The sequence below is a fragment of the Mycteria americana genome, chromosome 1, assembly GCF_035582795.1.
Source record: "Mycteria americana isolate JAX WOST 10 ecotype Jacksonville Zoo and Gardens chromosome 1, USCA_MyAme_1.0, whole genome shotgun sequence".
NCBI lineage: Eukaryota > Metazoa > Chordata > Aves > Ciconiiformes > Ciconiidae > Mycteria > Mycteria americana.
In genome coordinates this window covers 31,183,623-31,208,436 of record NC_134365.1, presented here as the reverse complement: position 1 = coordinate 31,208,436, position 24,814 = coordinate 31,183,623, and the positions used below count along the sequence as shown (strand labels likewise).

At 34.1% G+C, this 24,814-nt stretch overlaps 2 protein-coding genes across 4 annotated transcripts in view; one reads left to right on the top strand and one right to left on the bottom strand.

The window, feature by feature from the left end:
• IMMP2L (inner mitochondrial membrane peptidase subunit 2) overlaps nucleotides 1-24,814 on the bottom strand; it is a 496,621-nt gene that overhangs the window by 248,250 nt on the left and 223,557 nt on the right. Inside the window, exon 4 of one of the 3 annotated variants that reach the window (XM_075493984.1) lies at nucleotides 4,695-4,789. The exons of the other annotated variants lie outside the window; for them this stretch is intronic. Within the exon in view, the coding sequence (XP_075350099.1) occupies nucleotides 4,720-4,789 (70 nt within the window). The 3' untranslated portion in view covers nucleotides 4,695-4,719. Of the gene's footprint in view, nucleotides 1-4,694; nucleotides 4,790-24,814 lie in introns of those variants that run through there. 3 annotated transcript variants of the gene reach the window in all.
• The window catches only part of LRRN3 (leucine rich repeat neuronal 3), a 35,832-nt gene that overhangs the window by 3,297 nt on the left and 7,721 nt on the right, over nucleotides 1-24,814 (top strand). The window lies entirely within an intron of this gene.

The following is a 24,814-nucleotide window of genomic DNA, read 5'->3' as shown; positions in this document are numbered from 1 at the left end:
TGAGTTATGGTACATCAACATTTTAGTTAATTCATATGTCCTTCCTTCAGATAGTACTATTAAAAGCTGAAGAAAAAGCAAACTCTTGAGAAAAACAGTCAGAAACTATCTTAGTAAACCCTTCCACTTTAAATTCCACAAACTCTACTTAATATCAGCTAGCAAAAACTGGCAATGAAAAGCTAACTTCACATGTAGTGCTCAAGGAACTATTTTCTGAAGACCAAAAAATGGACAGCTTCTAAAGCTTTTTTTATTTAACAGAATAAGTCTTCAAGCCCTCATAAGACTTCAAAAAGAATATTAATTCTCATTCTAATAATACAACAAGCAATTAAAATCTTTTACTTTACTGAAGAGAAAACGCCAGTAGAATTTGAGAAGAAACAGTAGTGACAGATGTCATTAGAAAGGTCATTAAACACATTAGTATTAAGAGAAAAATCAATACTTCTCATTAAAACTGTAATGTAACTGTAAAAATGAATTACTGTTCCTTTTACTTATTCAACTGACCAGTCCACAAACTGTTAAATGCCATTATTGTGAAACAATATTGTTCATAAAGAACTTTCCTTAATATCCTTGACGCCAAAAATGTTGTTTAAACAAACAGTATGATCTTCAGTGTTAAACACAAAATCTATAAATGATGTCATCAATGTTTCCACAATAAATTCATATTCTAGCTGACCTGAACCGATAAAGTTTTATTAGCGCAGCACATGGAGCTATACTCATCTGTGCCAGAGAAATATCCAATACGGATGTCAATCAGATTATTCCACTTTTGGTTCTTTATGGAGTAGCTGAGTGTGGCACCTGCTGAGAAAGAGCATTTTCATGGGGGCAAAACACAAACTACTTTCACAATTTTGCTTGATTCAATTACCCTCTCCTGACAGGATTTCCTATTCTTTATACATGGAAGATGGTGCTATATAGTAAATCAACCATAATAAAAAGAATAGCAAAGAAATAAAAAAAGACAGTCAACATGTGCGCGTTTTCTTCTCTCAATATTTAAAGACACGTTCTAGTCATACGAGCCAAAGGAAATATCATTTGATAAATAGGCTTATATTTATCATGCTCATTTACTTCTATTTTATGATTTCTTAGCTTTAATTTACAAACTGCTTGGAAGAACAAGCTACAGATATGTTCTCACCCCTAGCATTCCCAAACCTGCTTACTGGTTTTCTGCAAAGCACAAACAAATTCAAAGACATTAAAATGAAGGGAAAGTTTAATTTCATAAACACAAATTTATACAGTGTATCCTTGAAACAATTATCCTTCCTTTAGAAATATTTCTTCTTCACAAAAGATTTATCTCAATAAAACTCACTCTCTTTCAGCTTGCCTATTCGCTATAACTGCTTGGCCACCAGCAGTAACGCTCTAATTCAAAGGAAATAAGAAATAAGATCTCTGTATTCCCATTATTTCTATTCTGCTGCGGTATTTCTGGAATTCATTAAAATATCTGCCCCAAATTTAATGGTAGCTTAACTCTACTGACCTCTGAATTAGAGCAGAAAAGAATTTTTGCCTCTTCTCTGCTCTCAACTCCCACAATCTCAGTCAAACTGGGAAATGCTTTTTGACAACATTGGCACAAAAGAAATTATTTAGCAGTTCCCTTTCCTGCATAAGCATCTGTATTTAGAGGTAAACACTGCAAAGCTGAATAAAATGCTACAGGGAATATTTTTTTCAAAATATCTACTGATTATTAGTATTACCCCAAGAGTCTTTTACTAGAGGGCTCTTGTCATGCAAATAACAACTACTCTGCCAGGAAATACTTTAAAGTCTCTAAATCATTTGGTATAAGTTTAGCTGTACCAAAAATTCCCTGGACATCCAGCTACCAGTATGAAAAAAAGAAAGAAAGAAAGAAAGAAAAAAAAGATTGTTTATACAATTCTCTGTCTAGGGATCAGACAATTTCAGAAATTGCCTGTTGAATAAATTACAGAATAATAAACCAGAATACACATCAGGTAATAGAATACACAACGAAGAGCAAAGTTGTGCACTGAGACATTTTTAATACCACCATAGAATAGCCATCATCCTGGATGAGAGAAGATGACTCTCCTAATAGTCTTTACAAAGGCAGTGTGATGGTCAGACATTACTAGGGCTCTTCTACTGTGGTCTTGAGAGGTTAGAGGAAACCACGGCTGACCGTCAGGTTGGTTAGCTTTGTCATCATGGTGCTAAAACATAAAGTCATCCTTATTCGAGACAGCACAAGAAAAATATCCCTGACTTGGGAGGCACTTAAGTAACTGCAAATGTTTAACCTGTTCCCTGAATAAGGATAAACACAAATGTCTCCTACCTCTGCTTTACAATAGTGGCACATCTTTGCTGAAAATGCAGATATATACATGTCACTATTTGTATCATATTTATGTGATTTATTCTGTACCTAAAGTCCTAATAAAATTGTTCATCTTGACAGGAATAATTTTTATGTGGAAAGAGAGACTTTTCTCAAAGATTTTAGCAAGTGTCACGGTGGCTGTAAATCGAAGGACTAGAGACATTCGTTTCCTCACCGCAAGCTCATTCCTGTTGCCAAGTTCTCTCAAGCCCCTGAACTTCCTCTCCCCTCTGGAAAGCAGCTTTCTCTAGAGGTCATGTCAAGCATCAGCAATTTCTGCAGATGACACTTAACAGTGAGCTAATTCACAGTCTTTCTACCCCAGTGCAGAATTACCTGCTGAGTTCCCCACACCAGCTGGCTCCATGTTGCAGGCCACAGAAGGAGCAGACAGGCAGGAGAGCCCACTCCAGCGAAAGCTCACGTGGGGGCTAAGCCTTCCAGAAAAACCTCTTCCCTGTGCAACAACAGCTCCAAACCCACTGCACAACAGGAAACTGCTCTTTTTCACGTGTCCCATAGTGCAGTGCTTTAAAAATTCTTCCTCCCTCCCCACTGCGCAAATATGTTTCAGAAACAATACAATGAATTTATAAAGTACAATATTTTCTCTTATCAAATTCTAAACAAATTTAAAAAGCCTTTCCGTACGAAAAATAAAATTACAGTCAAGTGGTGCTTCATTACCACTGTAGCTTGAGGGACATTATCTGCACAACTCCCATTTAATACCAGTTTATAACAACACAGAGCTACGCAGGTTAAACACGGCAAGTTTATCCTATATATATTCATTGTGTTACACCTTTTTGAATAGATATTTCTTTTTACACAGGACGCACCATGTTAACTTTGAAAAAAGACAGCTGAGACTGTACAGCAGCTATTTCATGACAGTCCCAGAATACAGTAATTTCACTACTTACTTCATTTTAATTTGTTTGGCCAGTTACTTGCTGGTAAGCTCAAATACAAGGCTAAAACTCTACAGCACTTGAGAGAAATGGATTGATTAATGACCATTATACCAGTTTATAGAGGTATCTTTATGAGGGGAGAGAAGACAAAATGAGGTAATTGCAAATATAATGATCTGTAAAGACAGAAATGTTTGTCTGAATAGCAATTTCACCCAGCATATATAATTCAGGTAAGATATTCTTCTGAATGTTGCTTTGATATAGATTATCCAGTCATCAATATCGTGTCAGACAAACACATTTTCGGTCATTTCATTTTTATTGCGCAATAAGAGACAAAAGGGATATTCAGCATATTACTCTAGAGTTAGACTTTAAACTCCAAAAACACATAAAGAAAAGTACTCTGCCCTCCAAGAGCAGCAGCTGAGCTCCTGAACTATATCTTTCCTGGGCAGAAAGAACAGCCAGTGAATCTGTGCAACTGCACAGCAATAGTCCTACATTTTTCACTTCCACAGACCCAAGAATAATTTGCCTGTTTGGACACACATCATACAAATCCTATACTCACTCTGATAGGAAGCAATCCCCTTAGATATTAGTGCAGACAGTAGTTTTAATATGATGAACTTAGCTCTATATTTCAGTGGTGTTATGTGTAAAAATAGTACATTTTCATTCCTAAACTTGCTACCAGGAACCCATGGTTCAGAACAAGTCCTAGCACACTTGGACCATATCCTCACCACTGCTCTATTTCAGCAGCAGCCAGGGGAGCCAATGCATTTGTGTTCACACTGGTACAGATGCTTCCATGCCTTTAAAACATAATGAAAACCAAATACCAGTTTTCATTCCGTAACAAGTACACTTTTATTTTATAACACACATTCTGTTACTGCTAACCACAAAAAAAAAAAAAGGTGCAAAGGGTATATTAAAACAACTTTAAGATGTAAACCAAAGAAAAACTGATTAACTACAGCTCACACAATATCTATAATTTTGCCTCATTAGCCACAGACACTAAAGCATAAATTGCCCTCTCTTGTACCTCTAATGCTGGTGATTTCTGATGTGTTCAAATACCTCAGTAAAACTAGGTTGGATCAAAACCATTGTGGTGCCTCAACCGAAATTGTTATCTTCTATTCCTTCTCAGTTTTTTGCTAATTGTGTTTGTTTCCGCTTTCCCATTAACATTGTTTTAACAGAGTTCTGTGTAAAAGTAATTATAAGAGAATTATCTGCTAAAACCAAACAAATGAAACTATTACCGTTAAAATTTCCATACTAGATAGAACAATCCAGAAACCTTTCACAGATGGTCCTCAGAATTGCCATCTTTGAGTGTAATTTTACTTCCGTTTGTGGTAAATGGCAAAATTCCCATTGATGTCAACAGATGCAGTAGGGATTTGTAAATGCTTTTTCTCTTTGCTTTTTGGTGTTTTCATCATTTTTGTATCTAGAAATACAAAATTCATCATGTTGCTTCATTTCCAGTCATGCCACAAAGTAAAAGACAAAAATAACTCCTTGAGAACTTTTCTTCTTGCTTAGAATAAACCTAATTATTATACATGTTATGGTACAGCCTCCTTATCTAAAACATCTAGATGGAGAGCCAAAACTTTCTGAAAAACACGATTTCCGATAAAAGGAAATCTACCTAGCCAGTTACAAAAAAAACTTGAAATCACAGTCCATATTGCCTAGAAAAGTTGGCTAGGTAGTTTTTCAAGTACTACACTCTGAGAGGCACTGGAAACAAACCCAGTTTTCAACTTCTGGTCAAACAGAGTTTAATGAAACAGAATTATGCCAAACATTTGGCACCTACTGTGCATTCTGGTTTACCTGTGTGAGGAAACAGTAATATTCAGAAACAATGAATAGCCTATCATCAGTCTTGTTGAGGAGAAGAGAACCTCTTCAACATTTAATATGCACCTTACCTTGAAATATAACTCATAGACATTAAAATGGTGTTTCAAAATGGAAACGCATGGTCCTCACTGTAACTTTTTCCTTCTATTTATATTTCACTTGTCTGTAGTAAACATTTTTCCATGAAGGACATCAGTGTTTACATTGCCATTTTATTACCTGTGAGTAAATGGAGTAAGTTTATGTGTATTTTGTTTTTAAGAGTTGCCATAATTAACTTAGTAAAAAACCAACAGAAAAACCAAAAAACCCAACTAAATTTATTTTGTATTTCTATGGCTACTTGAGAAATGAATAAGGAAAGTAAAATGCTTTTTTCAAACAGGATGGACATCAAAGATGTATTCTTATTCCTGTCATTAGTGGCAGTAAGAGTTTAACTTAATTCTCCCAAACATTCAGAGGAGGTACTTACCATAAAACTTGGGCTTTTTACTCTTTAGTCATAATGGTTAACTTGCAACTTAGAATTTATTGCAAAACTGTTCATGATTTGTGTCCTATTTTCTCCAGTTCTATTCTAGACACATGTACCTTTCTCTTGTCCATTAATGAGTTATATCTCTTGGAAAAGAAAAGAATATACTGTGATCCTCTAATACTCAGATCTTCACATGTTTGCTGCATAAATTCATCCTCTCCAGCCTATCAAAAATATGTCTAACATTGGAGTTTGGCTATTCTTAAAGAATGATCCATTCACCTATAGTTAGCATGTCTCAATAATTCTGTTCTGTTCATGATCATTACTGTCACACTGGGGAATAAAAACAAAATAGAAAAAATAAAACAAAACAAAACAACAAAAAAACCCCAAACCAGAATTATTTTGTTTCCATGTTTTGACCTGTGCTCTCAAGCTACTAGCCCAGATGTCACTGGTGTTATGGAGAGAATATAGTATTTTTTTACTAAATTTTTTTAAAAAGAGATTTGAAAGAAATAGACAAACTTTAATGTCTATATTAAAGGACATTAAGGACATTTTCAGTGTTAATTACAGTAGTGCTAGATTCTTCGTGGCTCCATTTTAATGATGGAAGTTATAGTACTTATTCCTATGTGTCATTCTACGATTTGGTATAAATTCTAACTTTCATACCCATTACTAATCCTGTTCACAGGTACATTTAGAAGCTGCTCTAGAAAGGATTGTATTATTTACATGGTTCACCAATTAAAAATGTGTGATTTCATTGGAAAAGTATTGATTCAAATGGAACAGAATGCATTCTGTTGTAACTATGTATTTGCCTTAAGGGTTTTGAAAGTGGAAGTCAGAGAAAGGTTTTTCAATTCATATTTAGGTACTTACATGAAAGAACTTCCTCTAATAAAGTTTACATTTTAAAGTTGCTGATTGCCAGTGCTCCCATTGCCTTCAAAGGCTTCTCAATGCAATCCGGATCCAGGTGCCTTTTTTAGGCATTTAAGTATTGCCTTCAGTAGGTATCATTTAACAATAAACTATAACTAGAATAGAGAAGTAAAATTACATGCAATTTCAAAGATTTAATTGCTGAAATGTTAAATTACCATACATTGTTCAAATTCTCAAGTACGTTTAGGGTCCTTAGTCACCATCTCAGCTGAAGTATATAGATCCATATGCTTGGAGTTGGCATACTTGGAGTTATGCTAACACAGGTCCTGGCCTTCTGTTCCAAACTGAAATAGCTTTTGCTCTTTTAAGAGTTGGAAAATCCATAAACTTTCTGGTTTTCAAGTGTTATTCTTCATCACTGCTCTGACAGTCTCTGAGGTTTACCAAAGGTTCACAGAAAGCAACAAAAAAATCTTTCCATTTACCTCAAGTGAATGTGGATTAAGTCTTTTTAGTCTTTACTTTGTTTTAAATTTGTTTTATATATCAGTTCTTCAAACAATGTCTTGTGTTGGTATGTCATTATATCAGCCCTAGCAGCAGCACAAAGACATAGAAAACATTAAAAAAAAAAAAAGACAAGTTGATAAAAGGTTTATATAAACACACACCATACATGCCTGACACAAATATGGCAGGGAAACAATAATAGTTATGTTGAGATTGTAGACTATCTATCTACTACTACTCAGTGGTAAGCACATAAAAGTTGTGGTATAAATCCACTATACTGCTATTTAATCTCTCATGTAGAGGTTAGCCAAACTTTCAAAAAGTCTGAGTATATTTTGTGGAAGTCATCTACTCCATCATTAATTGAAACATAGATATTTTAATAGAAGCGATAAAGAGTAATCAATATTCAGGGCTCAGGAAAATGTTCAATTCCATAAAAAATAAATTTGCATTAGTATTGCTTAAAAATAAATTTTGCTTGGCATGTCGAAGTACGGTATTGAATGCCCATGAACCAAAATGAACCATCACGATGTAAAATGGGAAAGCCAAAGGACAAGATGAATAAATCCTGCATAGCAACTCGTAAGAAATTCCAAAGCTCAATTTTACCTTCCATAAGCTGGTCTGACATAACAGCTGACTTTGCTTTGAGCAGGAGGTTAGACTAGAGACTTCCTGAGGTCCCTTCCAATTTGACTATCCCATGGTGCTATGACCCTCTCTGTAGAGGGGCTTGTTCCTTTGCCAACATTGTCTTAGGTAATGATCTACAGCACCACTGTCCTCATCAGAGCCTGCTCAGATGTCTTAGTATGACTGCATCGGATGAGAGCAATTAAGATGTTACCAGAGGTGAAAGGCAATCTGTCTTGCTACATGTTTTGAGTTTGGTCTCTGAGCCAGTGGCATGGAGTTGAAAATTCTGAGAAGGCAGACAGTCTGATAGACTGCTAGCAGCTGTAAAGGAAATAAAACTCCATTTAGTCACGAGGCAATATTTGCTTTGTTGCTACCTAAAAAGAGAAGGGTAATTTGACCACATCCCAGCAGGATACTAAAAATTGTTTAAATGCCCTCCTATCTTGTTTAAAATTTTTAAAATAACACACTATATTTATTCAGATAACAGAAAACAACGATTTTCTAGTAGGGGAGGAGAACAATTCCCTGAAACATTACCATCTTAATTTGTAATCTGTGTATTTCTGCTCAGCCAGGTGTTCAGTGTATTCCACAGATCTGAGGCTGAATATACTAGTTTTATATACAGTCTTGAAAATACAGCATTAGCATTTGTGAATCAGAATTAGCATCATGACCACTTCATGTTAAGCTCTAAACTTTGGCTTTCACTTCCTAGAGTGGTATTTTACTTCATTTAGTGAATATACTTAAACTGATTCACTCATTACGTGATATAAACCTGCAACGAGTTTCATGAGGAGTGATTCTGCTGAGAAATCTTGCCAGTTTGGAGCTATTATTTGTGCTGAGTTTCTCATAGTTATCTCCAATATCAAGATTCATCCAGTAATTACTTCTACCAGGCTAATTTAAGAAACATGAACCGGTCAATTAGGGTCGCCTAAAATTTAGAGTACCCTTATATAGATGATTAAATGAACACCATTTTTAGTCCTAACCTTTGAAAAAAGACAGCAATGTGCACAGGATGACAAACTAGAACCATGGTATAATACTATATGTAACTTCACTGAAGCTGTGGAGTGTAAATTAGGGCAGAAATAAGCTGCAGCACTAAATTCCAGTGTTTGCTCTAATGTTATCAGTGGATAACATAAGACAGCCTTTTCAGTTCTAAGTTCTGGACGTGCATAAAATCATTGTCATGAGATTTACTTAGTACTAAGTTTAGAGGGAGGGTTGGGAAGCCTTTAAAGTACTTTTCTCATATTAGAAATCATCTTGGGCAGACAGTTTGCATTTCTGTTCTTTAGCATGAGTAAAAGCTATAATTCGGTAATGTTTTTCTAAGAAAAATGTTTCTGAAAAACATAAATTATATTGCTGATATTAATCACTGGTATTATATCAACTCTCTAAATCAATATTTCAACACAAGCTTTCTCTAAACTCAAAAGTATGAAGTACAAAGAAGTTTTAGAAGTACCAAACATTTCACCAAAATAATACCAACATAGTATTATAGACTATTTCTTAGCTATGATCTTTACATTTGCCTGACAAAGCCTGCTTGTTGTCATTCTCTAGGGTTAAGTATTTGAATGTAATTCAAATCAAAATGTTAATGATGATACCTAAAATTATTTCTTCTTATAACAAGGATGCATTTCTCATTATGCAACAGTTGCAGAATTTGTTACCAAACATTTTCCAAAACAAGCACAAAAAAAGCTTGCCTTAATAAGAACTCCTGTTCAGGCCCTAAACTGGACTCTTGTGTGAACAACGAAATCTCGTCTTTCTAAATGCCCTCAGACAGTCATATTCAAGATAGATGTTTAATGGAATTTGACCAATTACAGGAAGTCATATTTAAGTGCACAAGACAACTTTTAAAATTCAGTTTCATTTCTGCTTGCATGACCTGATAATCACACCCAGTAAACATGATCAGCGCTTACAGCAACCACAGCTATATCTTATTGACAGTAAATATAGATAGTTTGACAGGGCAAAAACCAGTTTAAGCTTAGTAGCTGAATGCTTAAATGACTTCCTGAGCCATGCAAAATACAAGTGCATGGAGAGATTCAAGGTAAAAGCTGAAGTAGATCTAATTCATTGTTATGTAAATACTATAGAGGAAAACCATAAAAAACAAACTGAGAATATGAGACTGTATATGATATTGCTTTCCACACTGCCAATTTACATGTGTTTTATTCTTGGACTTTTTCTGCAAAATGCAAAAAATGGTTACCCTAGCAACTGCCACATGTTACTCAGTTTATTTCTGAGATACAGAGCAGCCTATAACAGAATAATACTGTGCACTTTTATCAGAATTTCTTAGCACCACAGAGAACTGGGAACTAAGTGTCACAACATGTACACGTATTTTCTCAAAGTTTTAAGAAGGCATATTAAGAAACAGTAGTTGTATATATTTTGCATGTATCTTTTTGCAATCTCATTTTCTTTATTGCTTTATGTGTAAATTAAAAACAAAGATTAAGAGATGTATGGAGAAAAATGTATACTCTGTCCAACCTGACAGTTGCTTTCTGCATTCTCTTTTTATTATTCTAGTAGACTTCTATACCAAACAAGTAAAAATTTCAAAACTTCTTTAATGATGTAGGAAATATCATTTTCCAAAGCATAATCACAAGGTACATCTCCAGTTCCCATCATCTGTCAAAGGTTAAGGTTTAGTTCAAAGTAAGAATTAAGGCATTTCACAGTTAATCATTAATTATCTGCCCTCCCTCCCCAAATGAAGTGAACTCTTTCTTACATGCCTAGGCCCTATATAATTTATGACGAGATGTCTTGCAATAGTGGCACAAAACAATCAGCATACTAGAAAGGGAGACGACTGAAGTCAGCCATTAATGAACACACCTTAATGAAAACTCTGTCATTCTTTTGCATTTTGAAGGCTGGAAAGAGGCCTCTCTGTCCACCTGAGATCCACAGCCCAGGTCCTAGAGACAGACCTTTTTCCAAGCAGTCAGCACAGGAATCAAGCCAGGACTCATAATTTATAGTTCATAGGTCAAGCTATGAATCTTGAGCTTTTTCTCCCCATCTCCAAGTGCATTTCTTTCTGGTTTTTACATGAAAATATTTTTGGATAGGATAGAGGAAAAGACTTGGTTAAATCCTGACTCCTTATTCCAAATACATGATTGTGCCCATTCAGATAATAAAAATATTTCTAAATTTGTACTTGAAACAGAATAATCAAAATTAAAAAGTCTTTGGATTTAAGTAGCATTTGTATGTTCCAATATTCTTCCCACTAGCTATTTTCACAAGCTCTAGCCAGTAAATGCTGCTGTGCCTATTTTACTCGTCTCTGCTGATTTCTTCTATGTCATCATGTACCTCAGGAAAAAATACAAAAGCTGAGGAACAGCTCAACAGAAGAAAACAGAAGCCCAGACACATTTTTTCTGCGGTTATCAATGATGGAGATTTTGTAAAACTTAGGAAGAATGGCATTTGGCTAAAACTGCAAATTATAGTATTAGATTGACAAGAAAAACAGCAGCACTTGTAGAAGTCCTGAACAGGTCAGAAGTTTTGACAAGTCTAGTAGCATAGGTACTTCTTGGATTGGGAGGGTAAACTAACAGAGGCTAATTCTGTATTTAGGCTTTGGGAAGAATTCAGGCTAAAAGTGCCTCAGACATTAATAAAGGCTTATGAGGTATCTGTGAATTGGACTAAGAGTAACACATTAATTTCATATATACCACATACACCTATGCATGTTGGGCAGTCCAAATGCTAAAAACACATGCTTCCCTTTGGAAGCATATATACTTAAAAAAATTATTACAGATATATAAAAGTAAACACAGTAAATTCAGGTGCAATTAGTCCAGAACACACACACACAAATAAGTGATTAGATTTTTACAATTTAAAATACTGTACCTTTAGTAATACATAAAATAAATTATTCCTTTGATGCTTAGTTTAATCAAACTACAGAAACAGAATAGCAGGGAACATATAAACAGACTTTTTTTGCATTCCCTTGGGGTACAATATAGAGTAATCAATTGTAAATTAATTGGGGAAAATACGTTTTGCATAGCATAGAGAGGCAAACATTAATTCAGAATCATTTGCTTAATGGCATTTCTAATATGTTATGCATGTATTCAGCCTAGTTTTTTATAGTGAGATGCAAAACAATTACAGGATGTAAATACCAATAAACCATAATCTTCATCTCTATTTAACAACTAAAACTAGAGTCAAAATACTAGATAATCTTTAATTTCTACCAAGTAATATTCAGAGTCGTTATTTGAGTGTATCAAATCCTTAATCAATTAATGAGAATTTATAATGTTTTTACTACATTTAGGTGCACTCGGTACAGATATGCAAAGCCACTAATGACAGCACAGAGGTTGCATGTTGTACAATCTATCTGTATGGAAGCATTCAAGTCAGTGCTAGCTCTGCCTATGTTACTTACTTCAGTTCTTATATAAACTTAATACCTGCTCTAAGTACACTTTCAATAGAAATCAATAGTGTTTTTTAACAGTATAAATATATATGTCTATAAATTGTTCTCTTTATTTTTAAACCAAAATCCTGCTTGTGGTTTGTCTTGTGCTGGTATAGATAGATAAACAGATAAAATAAATATATTAAATATATGAGACAGAGAAACAGAGACAAATAATTTTTTTTAAAAGCCACTCTATGGTTAAAGTCCTCAAACACATGTCTTCAAGGGAAAGCACAAGCACATAAAGTAATAAAAGCAAAATCTGTGTAAAAATAACATGCATTTTGCATTTTACTGGCCTTAAGAAAACTAATTTTAATTGGTGACTTACTGAATATGAGATTGAATAAATGCCATTCTTGCTCTGATTAAATGTCAAGGCCATAGATGTGTTGTTTCAAAGTGAGTAAGCAATAATTTGGTGTGTATAATGAACCTTCCAGATGATTTATCTGTGCAATACTTTTCTATTCTTATCAATGAAACTTCACGATCTGGTGTCTTAAACTGTAGCTTCTTTATTGTCATATGTTTATGTTTAATAAAATTTCATTTTTGTTTTTAACAATAGAAGCAAACTGATGCAAACCTAACCTGATTGTGACTAGAAGATCTCTGTCAGTAGGCAGAGAGGAAGGAGCAGTCAGAAATGTTATTGCTTATATGGAAAAGAGTGGCTTGTGATGATTTTTGCTTTTCATATCATAAATGAGATTTGAGAACCCCATATTCAAGTTCCTGTCCTCAAATCCGCCATTTCCACAGCCACAGGCATTGTAGGTCAATGTGGTTATCTTAGAAAGATAAGAGGTTTTGTGACTCTGTACAAGTCTAAGCTCCAGAGGCACTCTAGGTCCATGTGGTTATCTTAGAAAATGAAGCTCATCACCACGCTATTCTATAATCTATGCCTAACCAAACACAATTGAGCCCTTAGGAATTAATGGACTTTTCTAAGTGCCATAAAAAGCATCTCTCAGCAGAAAAAACACACCGTGCGCTAGACCATTCTGTTCAAGTTCCTTGCATATAAAAATTCAGGAAATAGTTTACAAGAATTTCTAGAAATATTTATATTATTTTTTGAACTTATGTCTATAACACAGGAAGATAAACATGGGGAAAAAATGCAAAAAATATTTGCAAAGGTTACTGAGACATTCTGAATTATATTGCAGGACAATATTTGCATCTTTTTTCTGCTTTTCAAATTTGTTTGTATGAATCTGTGTTCACACAAAAAGCTGCGCAAAATGAATTTTGGGTCTATTACTTGAAATTGTTCAGCTGCAAAGCAAATTCTGGTTTGGATTCAACAAAGTTTCACAAGTTTATGAGAAGTGAGTCATTCACTTAGAAAGTAGCTCCAACAGAAAGTATTACACAGAGGAAACAATAAACTCAGAATATCAAACAACAAATATGAATTATTATATTTATTCAAATTGCTTAAATGCAAAAAAAAAAAAAGTATTAAAAAGAACATGCAGTTAAATTCAGTAATCCAGAACTGGTAAGTGAAATCTAATACATATGACAGCAAACTGCAGAAGGTAGGAAACACTGATAACCCAGAGAGACATAGAGCTTAGGCTAGAATTTGAGATCTTTCAGATTATGTGTGATAAAAGCTGAGCTCTTGTAGCAGGCTGATGGCACAGTAATTGCTGGTTTCACTTGTCTCTTTTGGGCCTGGAAAGGACTGAGAAGTCTAATTCTTACCACATGGGTCCCCAAACAGCCATTAGACAGATAGCCTTAGCCTGAGCAACAAAAAAGCCCTCAAAGGACAAAGCAATGAAATTTCTTTTTTTTTCTTTTTCTGAGAATTGCTGGAATTCACTGAGTAGAGCAGAAGTAGAATTAAGTTAATATCAATTCAGTTTTACTTCCAACTCAGTTAACATCCAAAGATGGTGAGCAAGAGAATGACAAAACAGAAAAAAAAAAGAAAAAAAAAAATCCTTTCCTCTTTCCCCTCATCTTACTCTCTTTTGTCTGCCTCTAGCAGACAAAAACTATTGTAACTGTTTGTACCTATAGCTTTCAGAAAAAAATCAACGTTTTAATTTATTATAATGTTATCACTTTAAATTGTGCTTAGAATTCTAGCCATCAAGGAGGAAGTTAACAAATTCCTTATAATTCCACAGCTATTTTACAAAGCTAAGCAGCAACTGAGATGACCAAATTAAAAAAAAAAAAAAAGAAAAATCATCATCATGCTGAAGAGTTTGACAACTTTTCTTACCAAATACTTTTCTTTTAAACTCTGAAGCTGGCTAGCAGGAAGACTATGAATGCTATGTATCAGCATCCCCCAAATCAGGACATGCAAGGCTGGGAGATATGGATGGAGCTACCTTAAGCTGATTTCCAGTCATTAAGTATTCTGAATATTTTCCAGTCACAAAATTAAATGAGACCACAATTAACCTCAGCGGGATCCTAACACATGTCCAAACTCCAGAATACTCTGTGACCTCCTTTCCTATGGCCAGTCTCTGCAACTTCATAACTCTACTGACAATGTCTATTTTACGAAGAAATAGATGTGGTATTGCAGCAAGTGTCAGTGCCCCCATTAATATTGTCACATCAGACAGAAGTCACTGAAATCTGATTATAATCATTTTGAACATAAAAAAGGATATTTAATAAAGACTGTATTACAACAACTGTTGCTTTAAAATTATGTTGCCCGATAGAGCCAAATAATTATGTGCATTTCTCTGGTACCTATTTGTAAAATCCATCTAACCCTGCAACATTTTTTCTATAGCATGCAGAATGGAAGCCTAACACTTCTAAACATTAAAATATCAAACTAGTATGTGTAGCCTCTGGAATTAAGGATTTTTTCCAGTGAAACAAATTCTGTTTCATGCTTCTTAGCTATTGTTATTTTTAAAAGAGCAAGCAATTAAAACCATGGTGAAAAATTCTTCGAGAGTGACTTTTGTAACAAAAAAATGATAGACTCAGTAGCAGTAAGATAGGAATGAGACTGTTCCAAAACAATCTGCCTAAACTAATTACCAAACTAATGAAGGCTAATCATTTCAAACCTTAATAACAGCTTGAAAAATATGCTATTTCACAATTAAGCAAATGAAGCAGAAAGATTTTTTTCATTAGAATGTGCAGATTTATCTTTCCATTAGATTTCAAGGACCACATTTGTATATAAGCTACTATTTTATCTATACAGTAAAGCAAAATAAATCTAAACAAACCTTTTCCATCCACCAAAAATAGTTAGTGGGTTCTAAGGTTCTTTTTTTTCTGTCACAAGTTCAGAGGAGAGAAATGTTGCCTCTCTCTCCTTAACAGTTCTAGAAATTGAGTCCGTATATAGGGAAGAAGTATTTGGGGGCATCAATAGGAGCCTTTCTGCTTTAACAGAATGGAATTCTTACTTCTCTGACACAGTCACAAAGGGGAGGTCCTACAGCAATTCCTTAAAGAATTAAAACCCTGAAAATAGCTTGGAAGACCAGAAAGAGGAACAAATTAAACTCATCGAGACTCCTTCACCTTAACATTTCCTATGTTATCAGTTTGGCAGTTACACAGTGTTAAAATGGGATTATTCAGCCTAAGAAAAAATAACTATGAGTGCTTATCAGCTGAGCATAGTTAATAGTTAACATTTTGATCTGCAAACCTTAAGTGAGCATTGCCTATACCCAAAATATCCTTGGTACTGTCTTATTTATTAGATCATCATCCTGGATAGCCATGATAAGGAAAAGGATGCACAATCCTGCTGGAGATACATTCAAAAGATCTGTTAACTCTCAACAAAACAACAATCCATCTCAAAGGAGGAATTCCCTTGACAAAAAAGGGTTTGGTAAAGACCAAGCTACTAATAACACAACCTGCTCAACCTGTTGTGAAACCTTTTCGGACTGGCGCAGATCATTACATGACAATTTTCAAAGGAATACCAAGCTTTGCTTTACCTTCATCCATATGTAACTGCAGTCTGCCACTTTTCTTTCTTTCAAGGTAATGCTATGTTTTTGTAACTAAAGATCTATATCTCCACCCGCAGTAGATTCTCCAGCTTTCATTAAAATATTAGACTAGTGAATATCAGTTTTCTGTGTCCATATGACTCTATAAACCACAAGGACATTAAAAGGGATTTAGACATCCTGACTGTAAAGAGAACTCATGTCAATAATTCTTCAGGGTTTTGTTCCAAGATAGGCTTTTATTAACTAACTAAAAATGTTTTAAACATTTTAAAACTTGACCCTTGAAGAATAATTATTTGTAAAAAAAAAGAGCAACTAAACAGCAAGTTTATTTGTAACTTATCAATTATCATTCAATTCTAATGTTTAGCAGCAACATGGGAAATATAATAAAACTAAAACCCAATTTTCAAGTCAAACATTTTTATGGACTTTAGGTTATTTTCTGTACTGCTTGTAATGCAAGTCTTGATCAATCCTAAAAGCCTGCTCCTGAAGGACTGCCAAACAAAGCTATTTCACCTCATAACTGCTATAAGTTTCTACTCATTACTTCTATAACTTCCAAATGCTACTTCATCTTCCCTGGATGTGTCTCACATTCTCTCTCACGAATGACAGGAGACAGAAAAGAGCATTCTATCACCTTCAGGGAAATGTTTTCAGGACTTTTCAAGTTCTCAGCCATTCATTTAATTCCAGAATAATCTCAACCTTTAACCAACTGAAAGTTATTGGATGGCACTGGAGATTCAGAATTGGAATTTCAAGAATACATCATGATCGTTCTCCACAACCAGCAGTGGAAACTGAGCCTGATCAGTTAGGGTTTGAAAATATAGGACTTAGAATGCTCACACTGTTCTCTGCTGACTGTTCCAAATGATAAATGCTAAATCTTGATTTACTTTCAAAATTTGCGTTTCCCACAGACAATAGGATACCATGATAAGGACAGTTTAAAGCATGCTAACACAAGCTTAACAACAGGTATGGATTTTGAACTTCAAATGCTTTCCATGCTTTGTTTTCTTTGTATTAAGAATGTTAAAGCAATTTAAGGTGACATTTCCATGCTCATTAAGAGAGGACACAGAGTCATTTGCAAGGAGACAGACAGGTGGTTTATAACTTCCATCATTATAATATTGAACAAGGTGACAACTATTGCCTGAAGGAAAGATAATTATACTACAAGAGAAAAACTACATATTAAGTTCACATTTATAAGAACTGGCAGAAAAAGCCACATACCAAAGCTAAATTATCCTCGTTTACCTGTTTAAATTGTGGTTAACCTAATTAATCCCCAATGCACATTTATTGGTATTGGTTTGTGTATTGCATCAGCTAACTCTATCAAGTGAATTGGTCTTCAAAGGTATCTGCACTACATATTACACACTACTGCAAGAAAGCAGACCTAGTTCCATTTTTAGAGAATCACCTTGTCACCTGAATCTCTTTTTTGAGATGGTGGATCAAATGCTCTTGAGACACTGTCTGCCTGTTTTTAACATACTGAGGAAGGACCAGTTAAGAGGTAAATCATCCCTTCCAAATGTCAGAGTTGATATGTGTCTTCTGCTTTAAACTCTTTCATGGTATATGTGTACTTTTCTTCTCTGAACTACAGCAACGTGTATAACTTTAAATATTGCAAATTACATGGATGACTTTAAAGAAACTCAGGCAACTTTGGTATTCCATCTGCTTTTGTTTCTTGTGGAGAACAGTGGTAAATTCTAAAACCCCAAGAGCAATTTCTGAGGAGGTTATTGAAATATCCATATCTCTCTCTCAAAAAAAGACATCATTCTACCCTTCTGTTTCTACTTGCTTTCATTACTTTGTGATGTATTCTAGAACTTACGGTATGTATCCAGAAATCTTATTTTCTTCAAATGCTTCGTGAGTATTTACAGAGGGCACAAAGTGTTCTTCCATTATGTTTGCCTGTTATGTTTTTTCCATACATACTCCTAGTTATTTTCCATACATGCTAGTATATACTTTCCATTACTTCTAGTTAGTTTCCCTACATACTCCTAGTTAACTGGGGAGAACAGTTTATTAATTCAATGAAGACCAGCAGCAATACGATGGGACAATTTCTGAGAATATTTTTAGAACTGGAATAACATGTTTGCAATTAAATCCTCATATGGCCCTTCTTAGTTGGCATATTTTCTTAGAATTATCATGTACATACATGGAGAGAAACAACTCCAGGTTTTTCAATATATATAACTACTCCTCCTCTACCTGTAAACGATATATCATTGCACTTAATATTTGTACAAACAACTAACAGCTATTCCTCCTCTGTTGTCAACAAATCTAAAATTGTTTCACAGTGGAAGCAGCATTCTTTTTCCTAGTTTCCTTTCACAAAGATTTATTATCATTTTCATCATACTAGCTGATTCCACCCTAATTCCAATTTATTTTACTGAACCTGAGTGACCAGAACCATATACACTGTTTCATGAGAGTTCTTACTTGTAGCTGATAAATGAAACTAATGGGTTTTGGCATTCTAGTGCCAGTGGTCCTCCTATGAGTAAGCAAGCATACCATGTCTTTCTCCTTACTTCTGATATTCCCCCTGATGTCTTCCAACTTTGAAGCAGAAATTACTACTAGACCCTGAAAGCATAATTTGTCATTTCATACTATTGAAATGTCACACTATTGAAATATCTTTCTTTACTTATTCAAGTTGTTTTACTGCTGGAAAAGAGAACCATGCCATTGTCTGAAAGCAGAAAGGCTGAAGTCAGACTTAAAAATAAATGTCTTGTAATAAAAAAGCACGTTGCTTCGACTTAACATTATCATTATTACAAAATTATGCCTAATCCATCTTTGGAAGGACAAACTGGAAGGACAATTTGAAATGGTTCATCTGTCCCACTTCAACACCAGTGATGAACAAAACTGTTCATTCTATCATTCATAATCACCACTAATAGGATCTTTTCAGTATCTTAATTCAAATTTATCTTTCGTTCAGTTTGAAGAACCATTTTCCCATAGCAAGATGCATTTCATTGCACAAATACATCTGTGCATCTCTAACATTCTTATCATAATATGTGAGGTAGTGTTCCTACATGTCTTTACATATGCACCTATACCAGATATGTCTATGCCTATTCTTTGAATCGTAAGTAGGAATCACAACAAAATGCAAGAGAAATTATGCTTGTCAAGGAAAATCTAGCGTGAGCTTTGAGTACAGTGATAACAATCTGGTTGATTGACTTGAATACTTGAACAGTAAATACTAGTCAAAATTCTCTGGGAGATCAGAACATTAATTTTAACACTGCTGTCAGATTTGGCATCCAAAATGCAGAAAGGTAATGTAAAAGTATGATAGACGCTGGAGAGCTAAGAAAGAAATACAAAATCAAGATGTGGCTATATCACATAAGTTTCATAATAGAAATAATCCTATTCAGTGACATGCTAATGAGCCAAATCATCTAACATTAAGGGATTGAGTGAATTTTTCAGTTTAGACAAAATAAAAAAAAATCTTTTAAAATAATAGGAAACACTAGAAGGATTGTACATTGGGAAAAAAATGGAGCGGGGAAGGTGGCTATGAATCTATACATGTTGGAGGGGTACAATGGTTTAAATAAATTTGCAATTTTGAAAGGAAAAGAAACACACTTGAAAGAGGATTCAGTTGCTGTTGCAGGAACTATATGATTATTTAATTGTAGTGCCACACACAGTAGAAGGGATACTGTACCTAACTATAAGTGTTGCTATCTATTTATCTTGTATTTACCCTCTTTCTTCTGGTCTTATTTTAAAAAGCAAATCATAAAGAGAAAATAAGATCAGCATTTTAATGTATCCACTTCTGGGGAAATAAGAAATGAACCATGATAATCCTATAGTGTGGATTAGAGCTGACGAATGGGTCATAAAAGCACAAAGAGCAATAATTTCAGGTCTGAAAATAACATTAGTTTTGCAAATTGTATAAAAAACTTAACATGTAATGTTATTAATGAGATGCTCAGCTGAGCAAAAACTATAATTAAAACTAAATACAAATCAAAATACTTTCTGCAATCAGAAATGACAGTATCTTTATGAGCTGGTAATTTATGAGTATGCATAAATCACTCCAACTGATACAAAACACAGCAGAAAACAGAACTTTTATTTCCTAATCTTTACAATAATATTGTTTTACGCGTTGTCAGTTTTTGCATCCTGAAATTGTTTTTTCATCAATCCATTTCTCTGTACTACCTCAAGCAAGATTAAAAAAAAAAAAATATCCATTTCTGTTGAACAATACATTGTGAACCTGATCCCCCAGGTGGCTCAGAATGAAAGTAATCACCCAATATATTCACCACTATAAAGTTAAAGCAATTCAGCCTAATTTGGTAGGAAAATTCATGACATAGAAAATATTATCTCATCCATTACTGGCACCTCAAAAAGAAATTATTTCTGGTTTTTAGTAAGGAATTTCTGCTTACTATAATGACAAGCAATACATTTTTTCCCTTCATGGATCTCAAACCACATTCCATGTAGTAAGTGATAAGTATACATCAAGTACTGGCTGGGATTGTAGCAGGATGTTCCTGATATAACAGCATTCATGAAGCCCTTTTATATCTTTAGATTATTATAGTTGATAATCAATACAGTACACACTGGAAATGCTATGTTTTTTCATTATTATAAGGGCATTTACTTTGACATGACCATTTCCCAAAACAAATCATAAATGTACCAAAAACTAAAAGGTGAATTCACTAAACATTAGGAGTCTGCCTTAAAAGACTGACAATTTAAATGAATTTAGGTCTTTCAAGCCTAAATCTTTGTTATTGAAAAATTATAGAATAGAAACTGTAACTCCTAAAGTTATCATTTTTATTATTATGCTAATTTTATTACAGTGACCTTTTCCCATGATAAATCAAAAAAAGATAAATTAATAAATTACCAAGCAAAATATTATGTGCTAAGTACAGCCACCATCTTTCTGTCTTTATTACAACTACCTGAACACACCTATTTCTACGTTTTAGGCATGTTTAATATTTACATTTCAAGAGCCACAAAGAAAAAAAAAAGTCACAAAATGCAGATTTTGCCAATAGCTCTGCTGGATTTTGGCTAGGCTTCTTTACTAGTCAAATGTACTATAGACCCCCAGAATCAGTATGGTAGCTTTCTAGAAAATCAAGCCAAAACTGGTCTCACTCATCTTTAGTTCTAGCCATCTGCTTGAAGCATCTGGTAACTGGGTACATTCACCCACATCCAGAACGTGACTGCTCTCTTGCCAACTATGTGCCTAGGTAACTGCCGATATGTGCTTCTCCACTACTAACATGACAACTGTCAAAAAGAAGTTGAACATGTACGAATAAATCTAAATTAAACTAACACATTACTTTCCCAAGTTACAGCAATAATTTGTTTTACATAATTGCTTGATAATGGCAATGATAAATAAGTCACACAGTGAAACCTTTCTAAGGCTAAGAACTATAACAAGGATACCAAAGATCTAAGCACTTTGAAAAGTTATTTTTAACATTTAATCCTTGCTATTTTCTCTAACAACTAGAAAATATGTGTGCAGTTATTATTTAAGAAAAAAATCAAAATAAGTAATACTAGCAATGAGTTAATTTTTTAGATAAAAACATCAGAATTATACATTCAATATCTGATATAAGAAGAAGAAATAAAATAAGAAATCAGTTCAGATTCATTTCAAAGTTTCTTTTACAATTAATCCAAGTATATAAAATTATTAGATGTAGTCTAACTGCCACACATTAAAAGTATTGCAAGAGGATTTGGAATGCCATATTAGAAATGAAAACATAAATGACAGGTTAGAACACAAATGGACAAGAAATGTGCAACTTCCATTTAAATTCCTCCTCTTGTCATGTAAATATAATTTTCTAACATCTCTTCTCACTCAAAAAGCATACCTACAACTTATTTTGTGCACTTCATATTAGGAGAAGTAAAAAAAATGAGGTAACTGTAATTACTGAAATGATTAATTCCTTTACCAAGTATCATCAAACAAACTTTTCATCTTCTTCTGCTATGACATTTGTGAAAAGGTCAGATGTATTCAATGGTTAGGGAGCGTGCGATTAAAAGTACACGAGAGAGAGATCTACAGACAGAAAATCTAGAATCAGAGCCTGGAAAAGTAATCCAGGATCATGATAGTAAACTACTAGACTACGGTTAGAGGAAAAGAATAAACCTGAGGATATTTAGAGATTGTCATAGTGGCGACTTTTTTTTCTTGCCCTGTCTGAATCATCAGTTGTCCCTCTTCTTGTACCTAAATTTTAAGCTCCATGGAGTAAAGCTCACAGTTTTGTTTTGCAGCAAGTTAGTGCACAAGATGGCCTGGTCCTCATCCACCACTACGGCTCTAATGCACAATGCTGCTGCTGCTGCTACCAAATTAATAGTAGTAACAAAATTAGATTCTATTTCTGTTAAGTGCTGTGATTATGATTGACAAACACCTTGCTTCACATGCAAGTGGTCCCACAGTTATCTGCCATTCCATGGTCTGTCATGGTAATCCAGTTTAAAATAGGTTAGGAAACAAGGCTATATCTTTTCCATCCTCCCATTTTCAAAAGAAGGTTTTACCAAATGTTCATTAAGTCATTGAAAAGTTATTCTAAAATAGCATATGTAATAAATTATCACATACCATATGTAAATATGCCTTTGGCTTCCATTTTACTTTTTTGTTTTCATCACATCTATTTTAAATACTGTATATTCAAAGCTTTATGATTTATTATATTGCAATGTTTTCCAAAAAACTGTAATGTAATTTTCGATTGCTACAAGAAATAGAACTATAGTAAGTTCTTAATGAATTGTACATAGTGATAATTCCTCTGATATCCATTGAATTGCACTAAGATACAGTAAATAAGAGCACAAGGATAGTAGACCAGACTCAGTTAGTGAAAGAGAAAGGGTAAATCTCATGTAAATCCAGCTGATCGTAATGTTTTCTCTGAATCTAGTTTTATTTGTAAATTAAAGTAACCACAAAGCACATGATGTCCATGGATATAAAGAACTTCCAATGATGTATAAAATCTTGTCATTCTTATCTTGTAATGGTCTAAGGTGTGAGAATTTGTCCTGTTTTACAGTCATATTAAACATTTTAAGCTTGTGGCTTTCCCTCAGGCAAATTTATTCCAAGTAAGGAAAAGAAAGAAAAGGAGGTGTAACAAGTTCACAAAGTAAATGTAAACACATATGCTGAAATAAGTATTCAGGCACTGCAAATTGCTTCTACAGTTAAATACAAGTTGCTTTGCCATTTCCTTCACATCTTGCACTTACTGCTACTCAGGGCCAGCCTGAAGTTCTAAAAATCAATCATTAGAAAAAAGTAAAGTAGATTTCCAAAATTAGTCAACATCCCAACAGGAAGCCCTAGACAAATTTTTCAAACATGTCCAGATATTTCAGGTACTCACTTTTGAGGTTTTCAACCTAAGACTCTTAAAATCCAACTGTCATCTGATACTGTCAACTGCCCAAGTTGAACACCTCAGAACTGAGATTGTCAGAAACATACGAATTTCCAAAAATCCTCATTCATGTTTTAATGAGAGACTATATGTTAGCTATACGTAAGAATATAAAACAGTAAAAGCATATTACAGTGAACTGTTAATTTGTATTTGTAAAGAGAAACAGGATTCTCTTTACAAATACAAATGAAACTCTTTGCTCCAGAGAGTAGAATGAAAGCAACAGTACATATGCTAGCAGAAATTCTTTCCATTTTTACAAAGCCTATATAATTTCCAGCAACTGTATCAGACCAGCTAGTAGAGCTTACTTCTAGAAATATTTTATTTCAAGACTGGTTCTGTTATGAAAATCTATGATATTATCTTTTTGTGCTTTAACCTAAACCTGTATTCCTGCCTCAGTCACAAAATTCCTGTACATATTTCAACAAAAGCGTCCTAGTTACATTTTTATAGAGAAAAACCCACAGATTTTTGTGCCAATTCTTTAAATATGTCAAATAAATAAGTTGTTGCACCTTTTTATCAATCGTGCTGTAATACAAAATTCCCCAAGGAAACAATTTTTTTTAATCTTAATGATTCAACAAGCAAGGAAGAATTGCCTTATAAAATTGCCAGAAAGATATTTATGTTCAAACTTAAATCTGTATATTTCCATAACTAACACTTAAAAAAACACAAAAAAAACCCCTAAGTGCTGTAACTACAATCAGGTGAGGTATGAAATGTCCCATGCCTCATTTTTGGTTAGTGACATTTCCAGATTTCTGTCCCTAGAACTGCTCAAAGTGGTTATAATGACAAGAATTGAGAAGTGGCTCTTTCATTTGATGTGTTTGAAAGGTAGCTTTGTATGAACAGCTGTGTTTTCAAAATGCTTGCCACCTCTAAATTGGTCCTTGTGAAGTGAACTGTTTGCCTTATTGCCAGC